The sequence below is a fragment of the Mus caroli genome, unplaced genomic scaffold (assembly GCF_978045245.1).
Source record: "Mus caroli unplaced genomic scaffold, Mus_caroli_1 scaffold_7, whole genome shotgun sequence".
Lineage (NCBI taxonomy): Eukaryota > Metazoa > Chordata > Mammalia > Rodentia > Muridae > Mus > Mus caroli.
The window spans coordinates 131,245,182-131,272,133 of record NW_028227262.1 but is presented as its reverse complement, the minus strand read 5'-3'; the positions used below and the strand labels follow the sequence as shown (position 1 = coordinate 131,272,133).

The following is a 26,952-nucleotide window of genomic DNA, read 5'->3' as shown; positions in this document are numbered from 1 at the left end:
ATTTGGCCTGTTATGAAGTCTCAGGTTTATAATTGTGTTGCCACAATTCAGTTTCATTACTTTAAGCAGACCCCTCAATATTATTAGTTCTTGATTCCCAATGCATCAGTTACAGAATAGCAGAAGTCTTAGAGTCTAATACATTGATGAGTTAGCTGGAGAGTTTGACATTAAGTAGTTATGAGTAAGCTTGGCCATCTTTGCTGCAATTAGTATACCTTTCACCAAGGGGAACTGTATCTTCCAGCAAAAATAATTCTCTTTGGAGTTGTGAAGTTGTATGCTGTCTTTGATATTGAATGTTACCAACCTAGTAAAGGCAAGTTTTCTAACTGAACTTGAACACAGATGTGTAAAGGTTTTAAATTTTAACTTATTTATTTTACAAATATTCCATGTTAGATATCAAGATCTTTCCAATACTTGTTTTTTGTTTTTTGGGTTTTTGTTTGTTTGTTTGTTTGTTTTGGGGTTTTTTTTTACTTGTTTGTTTTTGGTTTGTGTTGGTTTGGTTGTTTGGTTTTTTTTTTTTTTGAGATGGTTTCTTTGTGTAGTTTTAGCTGTCCTGGAACTAGCTCTGTAGACTAGGCTGGATTCAAATTCATAGAGATTTGTGGCCCTCTGCCTTCCAAGTTCTGGGATTAAAAGCCTATACTACCATTGCCAGGCTCCAACTTTCTTAATGTTTCTATTATTCTTTGCAACTGTTGTAGAACCAATGGACTCCTAGAAACAGCAGGGGCCAATAAAAACCGAGCTAGAACAACTGACCATTTTGATACCCTCTAAAAAAGTGGAGGGGGAGGGACTATCATCTTGAGTTAGGAACTACAGCCCTAATTGAGCAGAGAGTGAGTGTCAAGGGATCTTAAGGTACTTGGTTCCTGTTCTCACTAATTAACAGGGTTGGCTCATGGTATGATTAAAAGAACATGGACAAACCAGAAAATTCGAGGATATTAAGAGCCTTTTGTCTTCTAAGTTTTCAGTAAAAATCCAAATATATGAATGCCCCAGGTTATGGATACTTAGATATAAATCAGAAATCAAGAATTGCAGCACTTATACATCCCACCCAAACTCACATACTTTATTTAAGATTTTGGCCAACACAAATTAGACTTTTGACTTTGAACTTTCTTTCTTTGATGTGGGTGAATCAGTCATGTAGGAGTTTAAAACAAGATCTCTTAAGTTTATGGCATGCTCTATCAGTTCTGGTATGAATTGCAGATACCTTGGAAAGAAAGGAGTGTTACCAAATCCAAAATGAATGCCAATCATGTGCAATGCTCTGTAAGTGGTGACACCTGAACATATACCTGCCAGTGTCTCTTCAGAAACATTGTACTGGTTAGACATTGCCATGCATCAATGGGCTAATTATCAATGGGAGGTGTATCTTAATTAGAAACTAGATGGTAAACATTTAAACTACTAATAGCAGATATTTTCTTAAATATCTAAAAGAAGTGATGAAGCATATTAGACAAACTAAGCACAAGAAGGAACAATATAATGGTGAATCTTGGCTATCAAAGCTCCAATAAATAAGGAAGTTGGTAGATTTGAGTTGAGCAGGGTGTAGGCCTATTCGAAAATAAATAATACAAACCACAAGACTTCTAAGACTGGCTTGACCTTCCAGTAATGAGCATTACAGAAAAGATTAGTTGGTACAGTAATGCTCATGTCCTTTTGGTAAATATTAGGTACATAGGACTAAATGAGATACAGGTTAACATTTAGAGAGAGTTGTCATTTCACAGAAGAACCTGGACTTCTCACCCCAAAATTAGTTCATATAAAAACTGATGAACATAGGCACATATACCAAGAAGTTTTATTATCAGGTCTTCTGAGGGACACAGGACAGAACCCTATGCAAATCCAGAATGAGCTGAGACAGAGGGAAAAATGTGGCCTTAGGTTTCAAATTCCTGTGTGTGAGTTTGTTTCTCATAACTTACATGAATTTTGAGAAACACCTGTAACTCCAGTTCCAGGGGATCTGATGCCCTCTTTTGGCCTCTGCAGGTACTACATGCATGCATGTGGTACACATAAACTCAGACAAACACACATTAAAAACAAAAAGAACAGTTATGTTTTCCAGACCATATATAGTCTTTCCTTCTAAATTAATGCAAAGATTTTGATTCTGCCTCCTCAGACTTTAGGAAAGAAAATAGGAGTACTTACTTGAGGTACCTGGTAAAATATAGAAGCAAAGATCTCGGTCGGGTGTTTTCACTCCACATCAAAAAGCCAAGAGCAGGAAGAAGTGTCTGTCTCATGATCGATGACTGGACATTGAAGGGGGAAACAGAGAGTTTTATTACATCAGTCGCTATGCTCTATTAACTGTATCACAAAATACCACAACATATCACGTTTGATTTCGATGATTCAGAAACAAGGAAGAGAAAGACACTGGCTCTGGATCATCACACTTCTCAAGTTACCCCACACAATGCTATGCTGGCTCCGATTTCATTGCTTACAAGGTCAGTTTTGAAAATTCCAGAATAAATTGTCAGATCTGAACAGCAAACTGGCTTGATCAAACCAATGCACTCTACTTTCATGTTAAAAAGAATTTAGTAGAAATATTGATACTGTTGTGTCTAAACTCTCTAGGAAAGATTTGTCATGAAGGAAATATTGTTTCAGACACTTGCCTTAGAAAGCTAGGAATGAAATGAAGTTATTCTATTTTCTCATTAAAGAAAAATAGAAGACCCCATCAGTGGATGATCTTTCAGCCTCTGACCATCATCTCCCCAAGCACTCTCCAACCTCAGCTCTGGGAGGCTCCATCCCACGCTCTGCTTCTAAGAGCTTGCTTTGTTTTGTAATGTTCCATTCCACACAGAACTGAGCACATGCAATGCATTTGCATTCTGTGTTTGGCTTCTTTCCAGTTAACATAATATCCTCTAGGTTCATCCATGAAGTCATGAATGTCAGGACCTCCTTTTCTTTTAAGACTGGCTTAAGTTGCCATTGTATGTTTTTACCAAGTGTCCATTATCCTCCTACCAGTTGATACTTAAGTGGATTTCAGATTTTATCTATTGCAAGTAATGCTACAGTAAACAGATCATCCTTTTTAGAAGATATCATTTTCTTTGTAGTGGCATTTCAGGATGATGTGGAATCTGTATTTTTAAAGTTGTGTGTGTGCCTGCCTGCGTGCCCATGTAGAGGTCAAAAGAGTTCATTGGGTCTCTTTTATCATTCTCTGCCTTACATTTGGAGTTTCTCACTGAGCCTGAAGCTTGGTATTTCAGCTAGGCTGGATGCCAGCAAACTTACCCAATATGTCTCCAGCCAACAATGCTGTTATAGGAATATACAGCTTTTCTTGGGCTGGGAATGTGAACTCAGATCTCTTTACTTTTGCTGGAAGCAGTCTTGCCCCTTGAGCCATCTCCTAAGTCTTTCAATTTAAGGAGCTTTCAAACTGTTTTCTATATTGGCTATAAAGCCAAGAGTATGCTCTTCAGTTTGCGTCCCCCCAACAGTGTGCAAGGATTCTTTTTGTCCCATATGCTCTCTTCAATACTTGTATCTTTTGCTTTTTTGAGAATAGCTGTTCTAAAAGGGTGAAGTTAACATTCATTGTGGCTATATTTGCATTTCCCTGATGAGAAGTGTATTGAGTGTTTTCCACTTTCTTTTGCAAGACATGTACTTCTCTGGGTCCTTTCCCACATTTGGAATTAGGCTATTTGTCTTCTTGCTGTTTGATATCAAACTTAAGAAGATTGTCTTCCATTTCATAAGTTCTATCTTCATCTTGTTGATTTACTCTTTTGCCATGAAATAGTTTTTAAATTTAATGTACACTCATTTGTCTTTGTGCACGAATGCAGTTGCCACTACAACTTCTGTTACCTCCAATGTGTCTTGATCTATTGCATCTTCTAGATGTCAGATTGAATGTCATGTCCCTAGAGACCATCTTGCTCTAAAGCAATCCTCCCTCCATGATATTTACAGGGCTTCATCAAACCACTCCATTAATTTTCTTCATAGAACATGCATAATAGAAAAATACCTTTACTTACTGCTTTGCACTGATAGTGAAGTCAAAATTAGAGGAGTCAGGTGAATCTAGCTCGATGTTCTCAGCTCCTGGCCCCATGATGCTTTAATGAGTGAGCAAAAAGGTTTGAAGCCCCTTTGAATAGATATAAATATCTAAATTACCTCAGGAGAAATATATTCTTGAATACAACATAAATAACATTTTCTTTCTTGTGATGAGTCTAGACTCACAGTTCCTGATATCCGGGGGTACTTCTCATCTTTAAGAGCAGGCTAGATTTGTGATGTAGCTGTAGATTCCTCTCTATGCGTAAATGTCTTCTCAGTACTCAACAAGTACTCAGTTTTTTCCTGATTTAATCAAAATCAAATTAGCTGAGTATCTAGTCAGTAATTAGTCACTAATGCAGTCTGTTGGCACTGGTTAGATTGTTTTTGTTTTGTTTTGTTTTGTTTTGTTTTTTTGAGAAAACCAGTTAACATAATATCCTCTAGGTTCATCCATGAAGTCATGAATGTCAGGACTTCCAATCTTTCAATCTTTCAGGGAAATAGAAATCAGACATTATTGTGTGACTTCGAAGGTGCATTTTTTGTAATGGATCACTGTCATTAAGAATAAATGTCAAAATAAAGACTAAGGCTAGTCAACTGAATTTGATTTTTCCTTAAGGATCAACTGCACAGAAAGATTCCATTTGTGAAAAACTGATTTCATCAAAATTAACAGCTTTTACTAGTAACCAGGTATGGTAAAGTCTTCTTGTCTTACACAAGCAACCACAAAAAACATGAACCTATTCTGGAGAAACTTGCTCTTAAGTAAAAAAATGAATGAGAAAATTGCAAGTGTGTTTTGAAGTCATTTTTCTGGTTATTGTTTCAGAGAGCTAAAATTTAAAGATGTGAGGCTCTTAATACAGCTATCACTGGTTATATTTGAATGACTGCAGCTGGGGAAAGTGTAGGGTTGCCATAAAGGTGGCTATGGAAATACCTGCTCTGTTCATTACTGCATTCTCTTCTTTCTATCCTTCTACTGACTCTGGACTTAGTTTATTGAAAACTTGTTCTGCTGGTTTCTAAGATGTTCTTTAAGGTGTTAGGTTGAAGGTTTTTATTTGTTTTAATCAAATGGCCACAAACTCATGACATTCCAAGCCCTCGGATTATAGGTGTGGGCCACAAAGCCTGGCTCTGAGACTTTTCTTGATGTAGATGCTAATTGCTATGAGCTGTCTTTCTGTTGTGTCCCATGTCCTAATAACACTGTTTCTACTTTCATTCGTCTCAAATTTCCTGCTTCTCATTTACTTTCATTGACCCATGGGTGGTTCAAGAGTGTTAGCAGATATTTCTAAGGGTTGTTCTTTTGAATTTTTCTCTACTACCGATTTCTTGTTTCATGTCATTGGATTGCAACAGTATTTGGGATGATATAAAATTTCTCCCATAACAATTTATGATTTAATGTGGCCTATCGTAGAGCATGTTTTATGTTAGGTTGAATGTTGTAAGTATGTTTGTTAGATCTCTGTGGCCTAAAGAAGAGCTTAAGTCTGCTCTCTCTGCTCTGTCTTGTGATCTATCATTGAACATGAGGAAGCACGAGGCACAACGCCACAGTGGTGGAATGTGGCCTTCTCTTTCCCTTCAGGTTGTCTGTTTTATACATATACACATATGCATGCAGAGACATAGTACCGCAAGAAGTTCTGAAAAAAATTTAAGACAGGCCATCATCCTGTAACTCAAGCTGCCCCCAGACACCTGGTGATCTGCGTTACCGCATCCAACTAAGCTCTGAGACATTGAATTCATACTCCTTTTAGGAATGACAGGGGCCATAGTAAATGCTTTACTGTGCTCTAATGTAAGATTCACATGGTCGTTATGGTTGCTGTGGTCTTTGTTTTTGTATAGGTTGAGTAACCTGTTGCCTACCACGGCAGCCTGTGCTTCTTAACTCAACCCCAAGGTCATCTATCATTGACCCTATCTAGCCAATTAGGGACTCACTCTTAAAGTTAGAGCCCTCCGTGCTTCATGATAGGCTCCATGCCTGGCATTTAAGGATTTAGGACCGTGACCTCAGTCATGATTTCACTTGCACAGATATGCACTCATAATCCCACACCCTGGATAAGTGCTTCACAGTCCTTTCATTGCAGTGACCTTGACATTTACAAGTCTATCAAGTTCTGTTTTTTTTTAATGAGTTATGATTTATTAAATATCATGACCTATCACTAGGCTTCTCTCTTGAAAACCCTTGATCTAAATGTTCTTTTTAGACTTTATGCTATCTGCCATCCAATTATCAAAAGTACACATCGAATCTGACAAAACGAAGGAGCAGCATAGATCAGTTACTGTGGGTCACCTCCGTGATTCTCAGATTTGATTTTGTTTTCTTACCTTTGGTTTTTGATTGCATTGTCTCGCTCCCAAGACTAGCACCTTTTTAATGAAAACACTGGAGTATCAAATACTACCTGCCATGCAGAATTTGAGTCCACCTCAACATAGTTATTGTGTTCAAGTTCAGGCCCACTTCACAGTACCTCTCCTCCCATCCTTTGACTGTTGCTCCAGTTCTTTCCATCCCCTGTACCTTTTCTGTATATGAGGTTGACATTCTATACCCCCAAAACTTCCCTGGTGGCGAGAAAGTCCCAGGGAGAATGCTGACACGTGCTGCACTCTGGTTATTCCCTAGTGGCAAGGCTCTCTTCTACTTCATTGCAAGCCATACAACAGTCACTACATTGTCCCCTAACATTTGCAGATATTTTTGCAGAGAAGTTTAAAACAGTATCTGTATGTGTGTATTTAATGTAAATACCTATCCTGACCCCTCAGAGACTTTTAATAGATGAGTAGATGAGCTTCATTTGAAAATTGTACTTTTTTTTTTATAGTTCAAGCTGTTTCTTTTCATTCCAGCCAAATATCTAAGACTATCTTGTAAGGGTAAGATGGTATGTGGACAGCTGGTGAAACAGCAGCATGCAGAAATTTTATGGCATTCGTAAACGAGCATTGTGCTGTCGGCTTCCAATTATATGGCTGTTGTATAAACAAGTATCCAAGAGCAGCTTCATATAGGAAAATACAGCAAAATAACTTTGCTAATTCAAAATTTTATTTGGTGTCAAAGTACCTTAACTGTGAATTGGATAAATAATTTCACCATTCATTTATAAGACACACTTCTAGAAAATATTAGTTTTATTATCAGTGTGTTATTAGAAATATATTGAAGGCGTTAACTCCAAATTCATTTAATCGACGTCTTTCTTTGTGCAGATAACTTTTATATCCACTTAGGTACAAAAGTTTTGTAAGAAAGATAACACTTTTATTGCAGTATAATTTCATATTTTACAAGTCATAAATGCAAACTCAGAAGAGTAAATATATATATACATGATGCAACCAGATGGCAATGTAACCACTAAAAGATTCAAAATGTAAAACTAGAATTTTAACAGGCAAAATACTTTGTATGGCTTTTAATGGAAAATAACTGCTTAGAAATGTCTTGTTATTGCCCCATTCGAGTTGTTTCCCATCAGATGAACATAAAAATTATCATCTCCATTCAAAATGGCACATTTCATCTACACCAATCTTGTACACATGTATGTAACTTCCATAAATATACATATATGTACATATGTACAGGTAGCAATATACAGTACACAGAAACATCTGCTTTAATACCCCTGAACATCTTGGTTAAAATTATGACAAGGTTTCTATTATAAAAACTACTTGGAAAGTTGCCATCACTTCATGGGATCGAAGTTTAGTCCTATAGAATTAACAGAAAAAAAAATGTGAGGTTATAAATACATTCTTTACAAAAAAGCTGAATAGTGGTCCCGCACGCCTCCTTTATATTACAGGAAAAAATGGTTTTATTCATTTGAAGTTATTTACATCTTCTTTGTCTTGGTCTCTGCATGGAATATACAAAAGAAGTTAGGTGATCATGTTGTAGTAGGTGGTGTAGGCAGGCCTATTTGTTTGGTTTTTCTACTTGTTCGTGTTTGTCTAAGGTCCAATTCTCTTCTTTGGAGTTGTTGTTGATTTCTAGTTGCCTTGTATTACTGCTGCTGCTGCTGCTTCTCTTGGTGTTCTGGGAACACTGAGCGACTTTACTTCTAGGAACAGGAAGAAAAGATTTAACTCTTGAGACACCCATCTCAGTCTTTGATTTACTGTTGCTGCATTCGGCAGTTTGACGGCTGCTGGGAGGACTGGCTTCCTACAAGAGATAAGAAACCAAGAGGTTTATCAGAGTTGCCTAATTCAGTTGTCTGACCACCTCTGCACCCTCTCCCCTGGCCTCCTCTTTGTCTCTTGCAGGAGTTTTTCCCTGTCTGGGGGAAGTGAACAACTGACTACAGTGTACTCTGTGATTGATTTTTGTGAGACCTGCTTGCTAGCCTCACCCTTCTCTTAAATAAATATTTGCAGGCATCAAGGAGACAAGAGCTAGAGTCTTAAGTTTCCACATAAATAGGGATTTCATAGACGTTTATGCCTAAGAACATCAAACTGAGCAAACTCAATTGTTATAGTCTAGGTATTGTATATGTTCACCAAAGGCTCATATGTTCAGGAATTGATGCTCAACTGGTGGAGCCTATCATTCCCAGGCACTGGCTCTCAAGAATTCTGACTTAGCCAGTTTACTGGGTTTGTAACTGGTGGTATTAATAGGAAGTGATGTGAGCTGTAGGTGGAGACTAGATGGAAAAAGTAACTGGATGTGTGTGTGTGTGTGTGTCTGTTTGTGTGTGGTGAAGGTATGTATATCTTTAAATCATTATTTACATATTTATGTGCATGTGAGTGAATGTCAGAGGCCAACCAGTAGGAATCAGTTCTCCTTTTGTACTGTGTAAGCTGCAGGTTACAGCTTACTGCAGGTCTCTTTCTGTGCTTCTAGACGATTAGGGTTTTGTTCTGTTTCCCCACAGGTCCAGAAACTACAGAACTGGCTAACTGTGGACTAGATATGCCGAAATCATGAACCAAAATGTATCTTTAACCATTTTCAAAATCCCCTTAGACATCTGTCATAGTGACTTGCCAATCAAGTATTCTGTAGGCCAATCTCCACATTATGTTACCTTGGCTAACTCACATCTTTATATTTCAACAAATGGGTTTTAAGCCTTTACTAGAAGATAACACTGTCCCAGTTGTTTGGCATACAACAAAGTACATGAGAAAACCATCCTGCTCCACCAGACTGTGCATTCTAGCAAAGGATGGTTCCTGCTCAGCAATTCTGTGCCTAGGTTTCTCTAATCTTCCTGGCCATACTCTGTTCTGATTGTTTAGTGTGGCAGAGCCACTTCAATAACCTGGCCAACATTTTCCATTTTTCCCACAAGGAACCTGATGAGGAGTTAGCTGAGAACATCTGGACAGTCAGAATAAGGAAGGTGGAAATTCCCTAGTGTTTCCCCAGTTTCATTCAACAACAGTCCTTTGGCCCGTGTTGTATTAAGCTGTGCAAAGCTCTGAGAGTGTTAACATTGCTTTGACAGTAATAATGCACCCATACAGCAATGCAATCCCTGAAAGATTTAAAACTCAAGTTTAACTCGTCAAATAAAGGCATCTTGGAGAGGAAGGCAACAGTTTGCCTTAAACTGTCTGTTGTATCTTCTTGAAAGGTTAAAGTCACAAGAGATGCTAGCTCTAATCAGTTTGGGCAGCACTGACAGCCTGGTCTCCCAAGATTCAGACTTAATTATCTTGGGTGGGGCATGGGTAGATAGATGGCTTTCAAATATCTCCCACATGTGTAAAGTGCAGCCAAACTTAAAACCCTTACCTCAACTCTTCAAGATACTTTTTTTTTTTTTTTGCATTGAGCTACTCGGTGGTGGCACTGATCCAAGCCTTTTCTATTCACACAGTTGGAGACTTTTCTTTACTGCCCATTCTGTTTGAATTGTCGCCAATTAATTAGCTTACACCTTTAGCTCTCAGTTATGCTTGAGGACTGCATTTAGACCCACCAATCACCACAATTTTCATGGCTCCTCTACCTGCATTGTTAATTTAATCTTTCTAAGGCATCTCCTTGGGCACATTACAAGTTCCTACTGTTCTTTCAACTGAGCACAGGGTCACCAGTTATCTCTAATATCTGCCTTCATCTTCTACCTAAGGTAATGTTGCCTGCAAAATCAGTAGATAATTATGAAATTATGGCAGTACTGGTGGAGGAACAAAATGCATGGGTGGTGAGGGTGGTGGTGGGGGGTGGAGATTAAATTTCTCATTGGCTTCAGAAGTCCCCAATTCCTAGGTATGTCCTAAATATGTCACCAAAGGCCTTTTAAAAGTCTACCTCAAATCTTCGTCCCTCTCCACTTATGATGCTCTATTAAAGTCCTAATAAGCTCTCCATATAACCACTGAGCCACCCCTAAATCACTGAAGTGGAACCCATGGCTGCCCAAGCTTTAGACCCAGCTATTGCAAAACCTCTCAGTCAGCTGTGAGCAACTCTGCTCTACCCTTGTCTGGAGCTTTCAACACTTTTCTAATGAGTAAAAGGCAGTGATGGGGCAATATGAGGTCCAGAACACAAGCATCTGTAGGGGAAAGAAGGCTGGGCTGCAAATGTGTGGCCTGGGAGAGGGAAAAAAAGGCTGGGCTGCAAACGTGTGGCCTGAGAGAGAGAGAGAGAGAGCACTTTCCTTCAGCCAGGTTTGCTTTTTAGCACCAGCAAACTGCAAGGGAACCTGGGAAGAGGGTTGAGCTATACCCACACCAGTTCATGCTCCACTGCCGCACAGCATGGTATCAGTGAAGAAAATGAAAGAAAACCACAATCATATTAGCATGCTTGGTTTTCTTTGAAAAAACAAACAAACAAACAAACAAACAAAACAACAACAACAACAACAACAAAACCAGACTGTTGATGCTAATAAGTTGAGAGACCCAAGTACTTATACTGTTTAAGTATGAGATGTCCTTCCAAAAACCTACGAACTGGATGCTTGGGTCCTAGTACTGTTTTGGACATTAAATGTTGGGTTTAGGCAGGAAAAAGTAGGTCCCCAGGGGTGGGTCCTTGGAGATCCTTGTCCTTCCTTCTGTCTCACTCCTTTCTTTCCGCTTACATAGGAAGCACAGAGCTCTCCTCAGCCACATACTCCCTCAGCCATGATGTTCTGCTTACATACATGAGCTAAATGATCTTGAACTAAAACCCCTGAAAGCATGAGACAAATATTTCCTCCCCTACATTGTTCTGGTTAGGGATCTGGTCAGCGTCACACAAAAGAGAACTAATACAGTCCAGCTTGGTGGGTACTAGATAGTGAGAATCCTGGCCTGATACTTAACTGTGAAATCACATTCAAGACACCATAATGGAACATCATGGAACCTAATCATTGCCCTAGTAAGGTACATTAGTCTGCTGATTAATCTGCTGATTGTTTTGATGGATTCCAAGCAGCTGTGGGGAGGAAGGATTCGTATGGCTCAGAGTTGAAGAGATGCAGAGTTAGGTGGGAAAGGCTGCTGTAAGGAAGTCAGGAAGTAGAGAGTGATGGGTAGTGGCTGTGTATCATACTCCACTTTTCTGTGTTATAGGCCAGGTCTTCCATCTATGGGGGATGGGAGCCATCTACCTCCTATGTGTGTCTCTTCTCTTCAGTTAAACCTTCCTAGAATCACTCTTACAGACACAACAGAGGTGCGTTTCTATGTTGATGCTGAAGTCAGTGAAGCTGAGAAGATTATACGTTGGGGACTGGCCTTATGTGATAATGTGGTCTAAAATACAGTAGATGGCATATGTTATTTAGTGGTACACCACTGTCTAGCATGGGAAAGGGCCTGAATTCGCTCCCTGGCATAACAAAAGCAAGGGGGATCATGTTTAAAAAAATATCAAACACAGTACCTACCTATCATATAGAATGTAAATCGGAATCTCACCATTTTTGATGCATTATCTCTGATAAAATACAGGGTTAATACCAAGACAACAAATGGGAAAGGAGATAATGTGGTGGTGGGGTTTTTTTTTTTTTGATATACATTGGTGTTTTACTTGTGTGTGTATCTGTGTAAAGGTGTGGGATGATCCTCGAGCTACAGATACTTGTAAGCTGCCATGTGGCTACTAAAACTTGAAACCTGGTCCCCTGGAATATCAGTCAATACCCTTAACTGCTGAGCCATCTGTCCAGCTCTGTGGTGCATTATTTTTAATTCTGTCCTTTGATCTGTATCACAAAGACAAGCAGAAAGACTACATAAATGACTGAAAATTCTAACAGCTAGGATATGTGTGGGGAGTCCAGCCTGAGTCAGATTCTGGAGTTATCAGGAGGGGTTAAGTACACGGAAGCTGACTTGGGCTTAGTGAAGTCACAGAAATTCAAAGTCTGAGTATGCAAATCAGAAAGCATGCTTACAGGGAGTGAAGGAATGATGTTCCCAGCACTCTGGCAGCCAAGCATTGCTTTAGGGTATCTTTCCCAAAGATCCTCAAATAGGAGCCTTAAGAACTGTTTAAACCTTTTTGGCCTAAAGCTCCCAAGGTCTCAGTACAATCCTCTAACAAAAACTTTAATTTATTTTCATAAAGTTGTTTTAAATATGTAGCCCAAACAAACCATTTTTAAATCTGAGCGAGCCCTTCATGCAATATTAAGCATTTTCTCTAAGCTAAAAAGATATGATGCTCTCTCTTGATGCTAAAGGGAGAGACAGGTTGCTTCCAGCAGATAGGACTGTGTCGGGGGGTGGGGGGGTTAGAGGAGAAGGGAACAAAAAGTGGAGGTGGGGAGGATACAGTTCACAAGTGGAAAAGTTAGATGAAAGAATAGCAGCCCCTCTAAAAATATATGTGGGAATAAAGAAGGCATGTAGAAAGTAAAAGACAAAAGCTACATCTTAGAGCACTGAATATCATGCCTGGCTACACAGGAGATCAAGAGTCCTGTCTGTATCTTAGTCTAATCACACCAGAACATTTAGAGGGCAGAGCTCAGGAAATGGAGATTTACCAAGAAGCTTGAAGTAGATGTCTGGTGACATTATGTCACCAGAGAGGAAGGTTAGTCTGAATTTACGTCATTTAGGAAATAGAAAAACATTTACAGTATTTGTCATTTATGTTGATGATTTGCGTGTTTTGCTGTTTTGATTACGAAATAGTTACAGTCCTTCACTGTCAGAGAGTTGCACAGGGCCAGGAGGAGCAGGTTCCTGACGGAGTATGCCTTCTGGCTATGAAGGAGAAAGTAATTTCAGTTAATCCAGAGTGCTCTCACCTCTGAAGGGAGTTATTTCCTGATAAGAGGAGAAACTGGGCGTGGAACCAAGAAATGCCAGGTGAGTTGTAAACAAGATAGAGAAGGAAGGACTCTGCCAGCTTCCAGACAGCTGGGGGATTCTGCCCTCTGCTGGCAGCTCCTGAGAAAAGCATCCTCTAGATGGGAACAGCCCCCAAGAAAGCAGGATGCAGCTATCTTAAAACCCACAGTCAACTGCACATAGTTCTTAAGAGGCCAGGCAAGATAAAGGACACCTTAAGCTCCCTTCTAAAACAAAACTTTGTCTCTGCCCGTAGCTTGCATTATTTTCAGTCCCATATTTTTATGGACAATGGCTTGTAGTAGAAAAATAAGGTTTCTCTATCAGACATTTAAACAAAAAGCAACATTGTCTAACATTTTTTTCAGTGTTGGAATTTGAACCCAAAGATTTCTCTGTGCTAAGAAAGGACAGCACTCTACCACTGAGCCATTCCTATAGTGAACAGACAACAAGATAGTCATATAAGAAATGATTTGGTACTAGGGGGAAATTGCTCAGTAGTGCTCATTATTCCATTTCTTGAGATGCTCTGGGCTCATTCCTCTATGCTATACAATGAATCCTAAGGAGTGGTTCTAGGGGACCAACTAAAGCTCAGAAAAACTGTCACACATAGACAGTGAATTAAGGACTTAAATATGGCAGAAAGACAAACTCTGAACAAAATATTTTCAAACCAAATGCTCCTGGCAGGCAGAGAGGTCTTTATAGCACGTTCTGTATCTTATTAGGGCCTTTAGCCCACTTCCTTCCTTTCAATACAGACACCACTAACCAGAACTAATGAACCACAGCAGCAGAAGCTGTGGATCCAGGACTGTAGGCTAACCAGCTAAAGATTAGTCATTTAATAGTTACACCATGCCCACTTTAAAACCTGCCCCACCTCTCCTTGCATACACAGGTCTTTGTAAGCCATTGTGGGGGTAGATGTGAACAGGAAGGGAAGGGGGATGCAACAGAGCTTATTGAACACAAACCACGTATTACTAAGTGCCTCTAGGTCCTGTACACCCTCACAAAGCAGTGGATGGGTAGGATTTCATCCAAGGTTCCTGTTCACCCAGAAGACTGAGTTGTTCTGTCCCTTATGGGAGCTAACACAAATCACAGAAACCTTGGCCCTTCTGTTTGCCTCTCTGACTTGATTTTTTGAAAGACTGTCTCTCACTAAAACTCAAAGCAGAGCCGGGCGTGGTGGCGCACGCCTTTAATCCCAGCACTCGGGAGGCAGAGGCAGGCGGATTTCTGAGTTCGAGGCCAGCCTGGTCTACAAAGTGAGTGCCAGGACAGCCAGGGCTACACAGAAAAACCCTGTCTCGAAAAACCAAAAAAAAAAAAAATAAATAAATAAATAAATAAAATAAAACTCAAAGCAAATGAGAGTTTGTAAGTGTCTAAGCTCTTTATGTTACCATTCAGCCTTTGCCGTATTTAACTCAAGATGCACCCAAGGCAAGAAATCTTAAGCTGTTTGTCAAACAAAAATGGAGACAAAGATTTTAAGGTAGATACAAAATTTAGAAATATAATATCAAATGGTAAGAAAAAGTCAGATCAGCATATTACCAGAACATTTTAAAATCTATATTTGTATACTTTTCCCTATTTCTTCTCTCAGTATAAATTACAGAGTTGAAAAGTCAGTTCCACAACAAGCCCTTTGTCTCTCATTTTGGAAAGAAAAACATTTACCTTCTGTGGCACTGGTGTCCTCAGGTTAACAGGTGCTGAAGTCCCAGGGTTGGTTCTTGAACTATCAAACTTCCTCAAGTCATCCCTGGAATCAGCAATCTGAAAAGACACAAGCCACCAAGTCCATCCTCCACCAATGCACTGTGGCTCACCTGAAACAGAGCCAGGCACCGCAACGGAGAAGCCACAGTAGGGCAGACACCCACTTCCCTAACTTTGAAAACTTCTAGAGAAGATGTCTCTAGACTGTCCTGCTCAAAGGACATTTTTTAAACCAAAGACAAAGAATCTATTAAAAAGGAATCTCTTATAAAAAGCAGAAGATTTAAAAAAAGAAGAAGAATCTACTTGGCAAGTCAGAACAACAACAAAAAATTAGTATGTGAGTCAATATTTCTTTTTTGCTGTAGATAAGGATTTCAGTTCATTTCAGCAAGGTCAAATAAGGCAGCCACTTTTACTTTTCCTAGAGAGTTTAAGTGTTCATCTGAAATAGTTGAATCTGTCACTGGATCTACACTACATTATATCTTTTCTCCCTTTCAGGTAAAAGTTTTTATGGAGGAGGCTTGGACAAACGTACTGCAGACACAAGAGTGCCAAAACAGGTTCAACTTGATGCTATTAATGTTTTCCTTGAGATTTCAGGTAACTGGTTTCTATATCTGGTTCTCAAGTTTCACAGCTTAAAGACCATGACAATACATATTATACAGGATCACCCTTTTCCTTATTTGTAAAGAATGTTTCTGCAACTCTGTCTATAACCTGAATCTGCTATGAAGCTTGGATCTTACCAATATATAGCTTATGTACTAAAATTGGCGATGATAGTGTCTGAGAAACTCAAACTTAGGCTATTGTATAAAGCTACTTATGGAGACAGGCACTGGGTTCAAGGGTTGTCTAAGCTAACATAGTAGAGAGAATCTATATCAAAACATGAAGACAGGGATGCAGCTCAGGGGTAGAACACTTGTCTAGCATGCAAACCCCAGGTTTCATCCCCCCATATCACACGCACGTGCACACACACACACACACACACACACACACACACACACACCTTCCCCAAATCAAAAGTCTGCTCAAATAGATATGCTGGCTTGATTTGTGTGGATACAATTAATACACAATTTTAAGTTCAGGTGTTTAGAGAACAACAAAGCCCCTATTACTATCCAATGGCTTGGGAGAAATGAATCCAAGCAAAGCTTTCTGAGCAAAGCAAAGGATGACTCGATCTATAGCATCAACAGTGATACCTGATAAGACACTTCATGTAGAGGATGCCTTTTAGGATGTGGCTCCCAGCATCCTGTTGTAAAGTCACATCTCTACTGGACAGAGCCAATGACCGTGCACCTGGGGAATGCTTACCTTACTTATATCAGACTCAGATTTGCTGGAACACATACTCTGGAGTTCTTTGACCAGATCTGCTTCATCATCTGAACCCAAAGAGAGTCTGTGGTCCAAAGTCAATGTCACAGATAGATCATTCTCTAAGGACCTAATACAAAGGCCAGAGGAGAGTTTTTCAAAAATGAGAACAAAACAGTTATCAAATAGAGAACTCTAGACACTCTACCTTCTGAAATTTGAGACGAAGAAGAGTTTCCAATATCCTCCCAAGTAACTCATAAAGTCATCCAGTGCAACAACAGCCCTATACCAACAGATGTGAATACTCTCAAGATGTCATTAACTTCCAGCCAAGAAACTCTTAGTAGGATAACAGTTCTTATTTCACAAAGAAATCTATGTAGGTATAAACTATTTCCAATCTCCTTTCTTTCTCCCTTTTCTCTATCACTTAGGTCTGACAAAGTGAAGTTCAACCCATAGAGGTTTGCCAATATACCTGTCCAAACGCTGAACAGGATGACAGCAGTGAGCATGCCAGCATGGACAGGGAAGAGCCCACAAGGCCTGAGTCCTACACAAAGAATCCTGGCACTCAATGAAAGCTGAATGAGGGAGAAGTAGTTTTCTCCAGGGAAGAGCATACCAATGTAAAACATACATTAAGAATACAGACACATAGTGATACATACATACATACAATAACATTATACAGACCGAGCAGGTTACAGTTAGGAATCCTAAAGAAAAGAGAGAACAGGATGGAAAGGAGAGTGGCGGGGTTTAGAGCAGTGGTTCTTAACCTTCCTAAGGCTGTGACCTTTGAATAGGATCCCTCATGCTGTGGGTGATCCACAATTACGAAATTATTTTGTTACTACTTCACAACTGTATCTTTTGACTGTTATTGGTCATCATGTAAATATCTGATATGCTGGATATCTGATATGCTGTATATCTGATACATAACCCCAAAGAGGATGCAACCCATGGGTTGAAAACCACTGGTTTGCAAGGAGAGAAGGGAGAAATGTAAATGTATCCAAAAATTATAAAAAAAATTTTTTTTTAAAGTAATAAGCAGGGGGTTTGGGGGCTGGGGTGGGGAGAGGAGCGTGTGTCAGTGTAATACACTGGAATGAAAATTCATAATAAACTTGAGTTGGCCATGCTAAGGCTAGCCTAATTATTTCCCCCTTAGCAATACAGGCTTCCAAGTACTCTCAATTGAAAAAGAAACTTAGAATGACTTCATAGGGTTGGGGCGGGGGGAGGCTTACTCAAGCTTTGGTATGTGATGGTCTTAGTGGAAAGTCGCATAAAATGCAATCTCATTTACCTCTCTCTGTCACACTATAATCAGGGTACATGGTGTGCATTTTATTTGCAAACTATCCAAATATTTCTATCCTATAATTAACGAAATGTTTCTTTATAGTCCAAAATATTTGTAGCTAAAATAATCAATAATACTATAAGGGGAATATACCTAAAATGATCACTATAAACACAGTACTTACAGGTAAATAAGCAATGCTGTTGAGTAAATCTAGTGTTAAAAGAGCTATCAATAGATTGCCTAAGTCAGTGGTTTTCAACCTTCCTACTGCTATGACACTTGAATATGGTTCTTTCTATTGTAGTGACTTCAACCATAAAATTACTTTCATTGCTACTTCATAACTGTAATTTTGCAATGTATGAATTGTAATATAAGTATCTGACATGAAAGATAGTCTTAGGCAAGCCCATGAAGTTAGCCTCCAAAAGGGGTCACGGCCCACAGGTTGAGAAACACTGGTCTAAATGTTCACAAATGTAAGCCTTCTTACAGAATTGTTTTTTTTTTTTTTTTTTTTTTTTTTTTTTTCGAGACAGGGTTTCTCTGTGTAGCCCTGGCTGTCCTGGCACTCACTTTGTAGACCAGGCTGGCCTCGAACTCAGAAATCCGCCTGCCTCTGCCTCCCGAGTGCTGGGATTAAAGGCGTGCGCTACCACGCCCGGTCAGAATTGTTAAATGAAAAAGTTTGATTCAAAAGTGAATCCCAGCTCTTCCGGTCAGAAAAGCACCGGGGTAGTTAGGGCACAGGGTCGGCTGACACTCGCCAGCTACCCACAACACCCGCCACAGGATCTTAAGACTTCTGGTGAGTGGAACACAGCTTCTGCTCCAATCTAATTGCGCGCAGGACCTGAGACTGCATTAGTTAGGGAAGCAGAAACCGACCTGAGTAGGGCCACAGGCCTCATCCGGCCGGATCAGCACAGGGGTAGCTAGAGCGCAGGGTCGGCTGACACCCGCCAGCTACCCACGACCCCCGCCACAGGATTTTGAGACTGCTGGTGAGTGGAACACAGCTTCTGCTCCAATCTTCAAACAGTGAAAACGACAACAACTAACCCCAGAGATTACCAGGTGGCGAAAGGTAAACGTAATAATCTTACTAACAGAAACCAAGACCACTCACCATCATCAGAACCCAGCACTCCCACTTCGCCCAGTCCAGGGCACCCCAACACACCGGAAAAGCTAGACACGGATCTAAAAGCATATCTCCTGATGATGGTAGAGGACTTCAAGAAGGACTTTAATAACACACTTAAAGAAATACAGGAGAACACTGCTAAAAAGGTAGAAGACATTAAAGAGGAAGCACAAAAATCCCTCAAAGAATTGCAGGAGAACACTGCTAAAGAGTTACAAATACTTAAAGAAAAACAGGATAACATAATCAAACAGGTAGAAGTCCTTAATGAAAAACAGGAAAACACATCCAAAAAGATGATGGAAATGAACAAAACCATACTAGACCTAAAAAGGGAAGTAGACACAATAAAGAAAACCCAAAATGAGGCAACACTGGAGATAGAAACCCTAGGAAAGAAATCTGGAACCATAGATACGAGCATCAGCAACAGAATACAAGAGATGGAAGAGAGAATCTCAGGTGCAGAAGATTCCATAGAGAACATCGGCACAACAATCAAAGAAAATGTAAAATGCAAAAAGATCCTAACTCAAAACATCCAAGAAATACAGGACACAATGAGAAGACCAAACCTACGGATAATAGGAGTGGATGAGAATGAAGATTTTCAACTCAAAGGACCAGCAAACATCTTCAACAAAATTATAGAAGAAAACTTCCCAAATCTAAAGAAAGAGATGCCCATGAACATACAAGAAGCCTACAGAACTCCAAATAGACTGGACCAGAAAAGAAATACCTCCCGACACATAATAATCAGAACAACAAATGCTCTAAATAAAGATAGAATACTAAAAGCAGTAAGAGAAAAAGGCCAAGTAACATATAAAGGCAAGCCTATCAGAATTACACCAGATTTTTCACCAGAGACTATGAAAGCCAGAAGATCCTGGACGGATGTTATACAGACACTAAAAGAACACAAATTCCAGCCCAGGCTACTATACCCAGCCAAACTCTCAATTAACATAGATGGAGAAACCAAAGTATTCCACGACAAAACCAAATTCACACATTATCTCTCCATGAATCCAGCCCTTCAAAGGATAATAACAGAAAAAAACCAATACAAGGACAGGAACCACGCCCTAGAAACAACAAGAAGGTAATCCCTCAACAAACCTAAAAGAAGACAGCCACAAGAACAGAATGCCAACTTTAACAACAAAAATAACAGGAAACAACAATTACTTTTCCTTAATATCAATGGACTCAACTCCCCGATAAAAAGACATAGACTAACAAACTGGCTACACAAACAAGACCCAACATTTTGCTGCTTACAGGAAACTCATCTCAGAGAAAAAGATAGACACTACCTCAGAATGAAAGGCTGGAAAACAATTTTCCAAGCAAATGGTATGAAGAAACAAGCTGGAGTAGCCATTCTAATATCTGATAAGATTGACTTCCAACCCAAAGTCATTAAAAAAGACAGGGAGGGACACTTCATACTCATCAAAGGTAAACTCCTCCAAGAGGAACTATCAATCCTGAATATCTATGCTCCAAATACAAAGGCAGCCACATTCATTAAAGAAACTTTAGTAAATCTCAAAGCACACATTGCACCTCATACAATAATAGTGGGAGACTTCAACACACCACTTTCACCAATGGACAGATCATGGAAACAGAAACTAAACAGGGACACAGAGAAACTAAGAGAAATTATGAATCAAATGGATCTGGCAGATATCTACAGAACATTCTATCCTAAAACAAAAGGATATACCTTCTTCTCAGCACCTCACGGTACCTTCTCCAAAATTGACCACATAATTGGTCACAAAACAAGCCTCAACATATACAAAAATATTGAAATTGTCCCATGCATCCTATCAGATCACCATGGACTAAGGCTGATCTTCAATAACAAAATAAATAATAGAAAGCCAACCTTCACGTGGAAACTGAACAACACTCTTCTCAATGATACCTTGGTCAAGGAAGGAATAAAGAAAGAAATTAAGGACTTTTTAGAGTTCAATGAAAATGAAGCCACAACATACCCAAACTTATGGGACGCAATGAAAGCATTTCTAAGAGGAAAACTCATAGCTCTGAGTGCCTCCAAAAGGAAACTAGAGAGAGCACACATTAGCAGCTTGACAACATACCTAAAAGCACTAGAACAAAAGGAAGCAAATTCACCCAAGAGAAGTAGACGGCAGGAAATAATCAAACTCAGGGGCAAAATCAACCATGTGGAAACAAGAAAAACTTTTCAAAGAATCAACCAATCAAGGAGCTGGTTCTTTGAGAAAATCAACAAGATAGATAAACCCTTAGCCAGACTCACTAGAGGGCACAGGGAAAGCATCCTAATTAACAAAATCAGAAATGAAAAAGGAGACATAACAACAGATCCTGAAGACATCCAAAACACCATCAGATCCTTCTACCAAAGGCTATACTCAACAAAACTGGAGAACCTGGATGAAATGGACAAGTTCCTAGACAGATACCAGGTACCAAAGTTGAATCAAGATCAGGTTAATGATCTAAACAGCCCTATATCCCCCAAAGAAATAGAAGCAGTCATTAATAGTCTCCCAACTAAAAAAAGCCCAGGACCAGATGGGTTTAGTGCAGAGTTCTATCAGACCTTCAAAGAAGATCTAATCCCAGTTCTTCACAAACTATTCCACAAAATAGAAACAGAAGGTGCTCTACCCAACTCATTCTATGAAGCCACAATTACTCTGATACCTAAACCACAAAAAGACCCAACAAAGATAGAAAACTTCAGACCAATATCCCTTATGAATATTGATGCAAAAATCCTCAATAAAGTTCTTGCTAACCTAATCCAAGAACACATCAAAATAATCATCCATCCTGACCAAGTAGGTTTCATCCCAGGGATGCAGGGATGGTTCAATATACGGAAATCCATCAACGTAATCCAGTATATCAACAAACTCAAAGACAAAAACCACATGGTCATCTCGTTAGATGCGGAAAAAGCATTTGACAAGATCCAACACCCATTCATGATAAAAGTCTTGGAAAGATCAGGAATTCAAGGCCCATACCTAAACATGATAAAAGCAATCTACAGCAAACCAGTAGCCAACATCAAAGTAAATGGTGAGAAGCTTGAAGCAATCCCTCTAAAATCAGGGACTAGACAAGGCTGTCCACTTTCTCCATACCTATTCAACATTGTACTTGAAGTCCTAGCCAGAGCAATTCGACAACAAAAGGAGATCAAAGGGATACAAATTGGAAAAGATGAAGTCAAAATATCACTCTTTGCAGATGATATGATAGTATATATAAGTGACCCTAAAAATTCCACCAGAGAACTCCTAAGCCTGATAAACAGCTTCGGTGAAGTAGCTGGATATAAAATTAACTCAAACAAATCAATGGCCTTTCTCTACACAAAGAATAAACAGGCTGAGGAAGAAATTAGGGAAACAACACCCTTCTCAATAGTCACAAATAATATAAAATATCTTGGCGTGACTCTAACTAAGGAAGTGAAAGATCTGTATAATAAAAACTTCAAGTCTCTGAAGAAAGAAATTATAGAAGATCTCAGAAGATGGAAAGATCTCCCATGCTCATGGATTGGCAGGATCAACATTGTAAAAATGGCTATCTTGCCAAAAGCAATCTACAGATTCAATGCAATCCCCATCAAAATTCCATCTCAATTCTTCAACGAATTAGAAAGTGCAATCTGCAAATTCATCTGGAACAACAAAAAACCTAGGATAGCAAAAACTCTTCTCAAGGATAAAAGAACCTCTGGTGGAATCACCATGCCGGACCTAAAGCTCTACTACAGAGCAATTGTGATAAAAACTGCATGGTACTGGTATAGTGACAGACAAATAGACCAATGGAATAGAATTGAAGACCCAGAAATGAACCCACACACCTACGGTCACTTGATCTTCGACAAGGGAGCTAAAAACATCCAGTGGAAGAAAGACAGCATTTTCAACAAATGGTGCTGGCACAACTGGTTGTTAACATGTAGAAGAATATGAATCGATCCATTCCTATCTCCTTGTACTAAGGTCAAGTCTAAGTGGATCAAGGAACTTCACATAAAACCAGAGACACTGAAACTTATAGAGGAGAAAGTGGGGAAAAGCCTTGAAGATATGGGCACAGGGGAAAAATTCCTGAATAGAACAGTAATGGCTTGTGCTGTAAGATCGAGAATTGACATGTGGGACCTCATGAAACTACAAAGCTTCTGCAAGGCTAAAGACACCATCAATAAGACAAAAAAAACACCAACAGATTGGGAAAGGATCTTCACCTATCCTAAATCAGATAAGGGACTAATATCCAATATATATAAAGAACTCAAGAAGGTGGACTCCAGAAAGTCAAATAACCCCATTAAAAAATGGGGCTCAGAACTGAACAAAGAATTCTCACCTGAGGAATACCGAATGGCAGAGAAGCACCTGAAAAAATGTTCAACATCCTTAATCATCAGGGAAATGCAAATCAAAACAACCCTGAGATTCCACCTCACAACAGTCAGAATGGCTAAGATCAAAAATTCAGGTGACAGCAGATGCTGGCGAGGATGTGGAGAAAGAGGAACACTCCTCCATTGTTGGTGGGATTGCAAGCTTGTACAACCACTCTGGAAATCAGTCTGGCGGTTCCTCAGAAAATTGGACATAGTACTACCGGAGGATCCAGCAATACCTCTCCTGGGCATATATCCAGAAGATGTCCCAACCGGTAAAAAGGACACATGCTCCACTATGTTCATAGCAGCCCTATTTATAATAGCCAGAAGCTGGAAAGAACCCAGATGTCCCTCAACAGAGGAATGGATACAGAAATTATGGTACATTTACACAATGGAGTACTACTCAGCTATTAAAAAGAATGAATTTATGAAATTCCTAGCCAAATGGATGGACCTAGAGGGCATCATCTTGAGTGAGGTAACACAATCACAAAAGAACTCACACAATATATATTCACTGATAAGTGGATATTAGCCCAAAACTTAGGATACCCAAAATATAAGATACAATTTACTAAAAGCATGAAACTCAAGAAGAATGAAGACCAAAGTGTGGACACTGTGCACCTTCTTAGAATTGGGAACAAAACACCCAGGGAAGGAGTTACAGAGACAAAGTTCGTAGCTGTGATGAAAGGATGGACCATTTAGAGACTGCCGTATCCAGGGATCCGTCCCATAATCAGCTTCTAAACGCTGACACCATTGCATACACTAGCAAGATTTTGCTGAAAGGACCCAAATATAGCTGTCTCTTGTGAGACGATGCCGGGGCCTAGCAAACACAGGAGTGGATGTTCACAGTCAGCTATTGGATGTATCACAGGGCTCCCAATGGAGAAGCTAGAGAAAGTACCCAAGGAGCTAAAGGTATCTGCAACCCTATTGTTGGAACAACATGATGTACTAACCAGAACCCCGGAGCTCTTGTCTCTGGCTGCATATGTATCGAAAGATGGCCTAGTCGGCCATCAATAGAAAGAGAGGCCCATTGGACTTGCAAACTTTATATGCCCCAATATAGGGGAATGCCAGGGCCAAAAGAATGGGAATGGGTGGGTAGGGAAGTGGGGGGCGCTATGGGGGACTTTTGGGATAGCATCGGAAATGTAATTGAGGAAAATATGTAATAAAAATATTAAAAATTAAAAAAAAAAAAGTGAATCCCAGCACTCGGGAGGCAGAAGCAGGTGGATTTCTGAGTTCAAGGCCAGCCTGGTCTACAAAGTGAGTTCCACAGCCAGGGTTATACAGAGAAACCCTATCTTGAAAAACCAAAAAAAAAAAAAAAAAAAAAAAAGTGACCCCTGATGGGTACTGGTGGCTCACACCTTTAATCCCAGCACTTGAAAGGCAGAGGCAAGGAGATTTCTGAGTTCCAGGCCAGCTTGGTCTATAGACTGAGTTCCTTGTCTTGAATCCCACCCCCCCAAAAAAAAGTGAACCCTAGTTCTATAGATTTATCCAACAAATTAAAAACAAAATAGGTTTTATATTATGCTTATTGAACTTAAGAAGATTTCATTTAAAGTTTGTATTAATGCGTTGTCTTTCGGTTAATGATATTTATTACTCCAAAATCATATTATTATCACAAAAGCTGCACAAAATAATGTTAACAATATACCAAATACTTTAAAAAGTTAATTAATTATTAAACTCAAGTGTTAATTAAAGTTAGCTAATAATTAAACTCAAGTTTTCTTTGATGTAAATAAAACTTGAAAGGGAACTTACTGTTGCTTTGACAGAGAGGAGTTCCTGTTAGTATTCAGGTGTGGTATAGTCTTGTTCCTCATACCTGTTGCGAAACAGCCATTGTCAATAGAATTTCATTGTTTCATTATTCCTATGCACCCATAAGTGCTTGTGTGTGTGTGTTTTTCCTAGATTCTAGACTCTGAAGCACTGGGCTCAATTTAAGAAACCTGTCATTGGTTTTTATAAATGCCATTGTTTTTTTATAAATGGCCCATCCACTCAGTATTTGATCTATTGATATATTTAGGTCTTTATTCCCAAAATACCAAAAGGGGAACTAGAACCTGCCATTTCATAAGAGTAATCTACCATCATGTGCACATTTTGATGTGTTACCTGTTAATCTTATGTTGCATGTAGAACCAACAATGTACTTGTAAAAGTTTAATTTTTAGAAACTATTTATTATTCAGAAATTAGGAATGGTATACAAAGAACCATAAAAATCAAGCTAATATTTTCCAATTTGTAAATTATGGATCTCTTAAGAAAACAGAAAATGTCAGACTCTATGTATTCTTGTATAAGAACATTTATTTGTGTCAGGTATATACTGAGCATACATGTATCCTGATACAATGTGTTTCCTACTAGACTATAGTCAGAAATGTATAAGAAACAATGCTAAGTCATTTTAGATTCAAGATATATTTCTATGACTTCAAATTTCATAAATACACTAAAACACTTAGCTACTTCTGAATGAAGTCTGAAATTATGTGAATGTTGCTGACCCAAATGTTCTCTGAAGAATGATCTTAGGCAGGAATGTAACTTAGTGATATAGTTCTTGCTTCAAGTGTTCTGAGCCTTGACTTTGAATGCCACAGCCACAGGGAAAAAAAGTTTTTGAAAAGTAAAGTGAATTTAAAGTCGTTCCATTAAAAGGAGGTCCCCAAAGGCCACTTCACTAGTTCTTCACTTGCCTTGCTCTAGGACTGGTAGCACTTAAGAGAGGCATTGTCCTGACCACTGCTTAAGTGTCACCATGGGCACTGGTGTATGGAAGTCTGGGAGCCAGTGATCTTCCTATCAGGTCTAGAGAGAAATAGGTGGTCTTCACTACATATTATGAATTTCCACAGTGATCTGATAGGATCTGTTACTTCCCTTTCAGTCCTGGGCCACTTGCACATAGTAGGCAAGAACTCTCCCACCAAACATTTATGTTCAAAACCAAAATCTTTCATGAAGTGTTCGTGTTTTGGAGTATATTATATTTGATACTACAAACAGTTCTAAGTCAATGAAATTCTATGATTTATATTTTTAATTAACTTTTGTGGAGACTGGGTCTTATTATATAGTCCTGGCTAGATAACCTGGAGCCTGTATAGACCAGGCTGGATTCACAGTCACAGAGCTCCTAGTCTGTCTCTGCCTTCTCAGTGTTGGAAGTAAAGATGTGTGCCACCATGCCTGGCTTAAGTAACATCTCAACAGCAGAGCTGAGTTTTCTAAGTTACTGATTTCTATACTGTTTCTTCCTCATTCCTTGTATTGATTCTGGCTGTCACACTATAGCATATGGTGAGAACGCTTGTGGTCTAGGTAATTAATTAGTTCAAGCTAGTCATTTCTTTTAAAGCCCATGAGGACTTTCTGGCTGCTTTTCCTGGTCCATATCCAGCAGCTTAAATAGCACCCGACCCTGAACACACCATACAGGAAAACAATACTCAAATCGATTCACTCATCAGCACC

At 39.3% G+C, this 26,952-nt stretch overlaps 1 protein-coding gene across 4 annotated transcripts in view; it reads right to left on the bottom strand.

Moving 5' to 3' along the window:
- Positions 1-7,211: 7,211 nt before the first annotated feature.
- Cttnbp2 (cortactin binding protein 2) overlaps positions 7,212-26,952 on the bottom strand; it is a 153,202-nt gene continuing 133,461 nt past the window's right edge. For 3 of the 4 annotated variants that reach the window (XM_021164810.3, XM_085840804.1, XM_029478378.2), the window contains 4 exons: positions 25,225-25,288; positions 16,504-16,636; positions 15,124-15,222; positions 7,212-8,326 (listed from right to left, as the gene is read on the bottom strand). In XM_021164810.3, coding sequence (XP_021020469.1) covers positions 8,078-8,326; positions 15,124-15,222; positions 16,504-16,636; positions 25,225-25,288 — 545 coding nt within the window. In that variant the 3' untranslated portion in view covers positions 7,212-8,077. The remainder of the gene's footprint in view (positions 8,327-15,123; positions 15,223-16,503; positions 16,637-25,224; positions 25,289-26,952) is intronic. The other variant, XM_029478376.1, reaches the window with a different exon arrangement.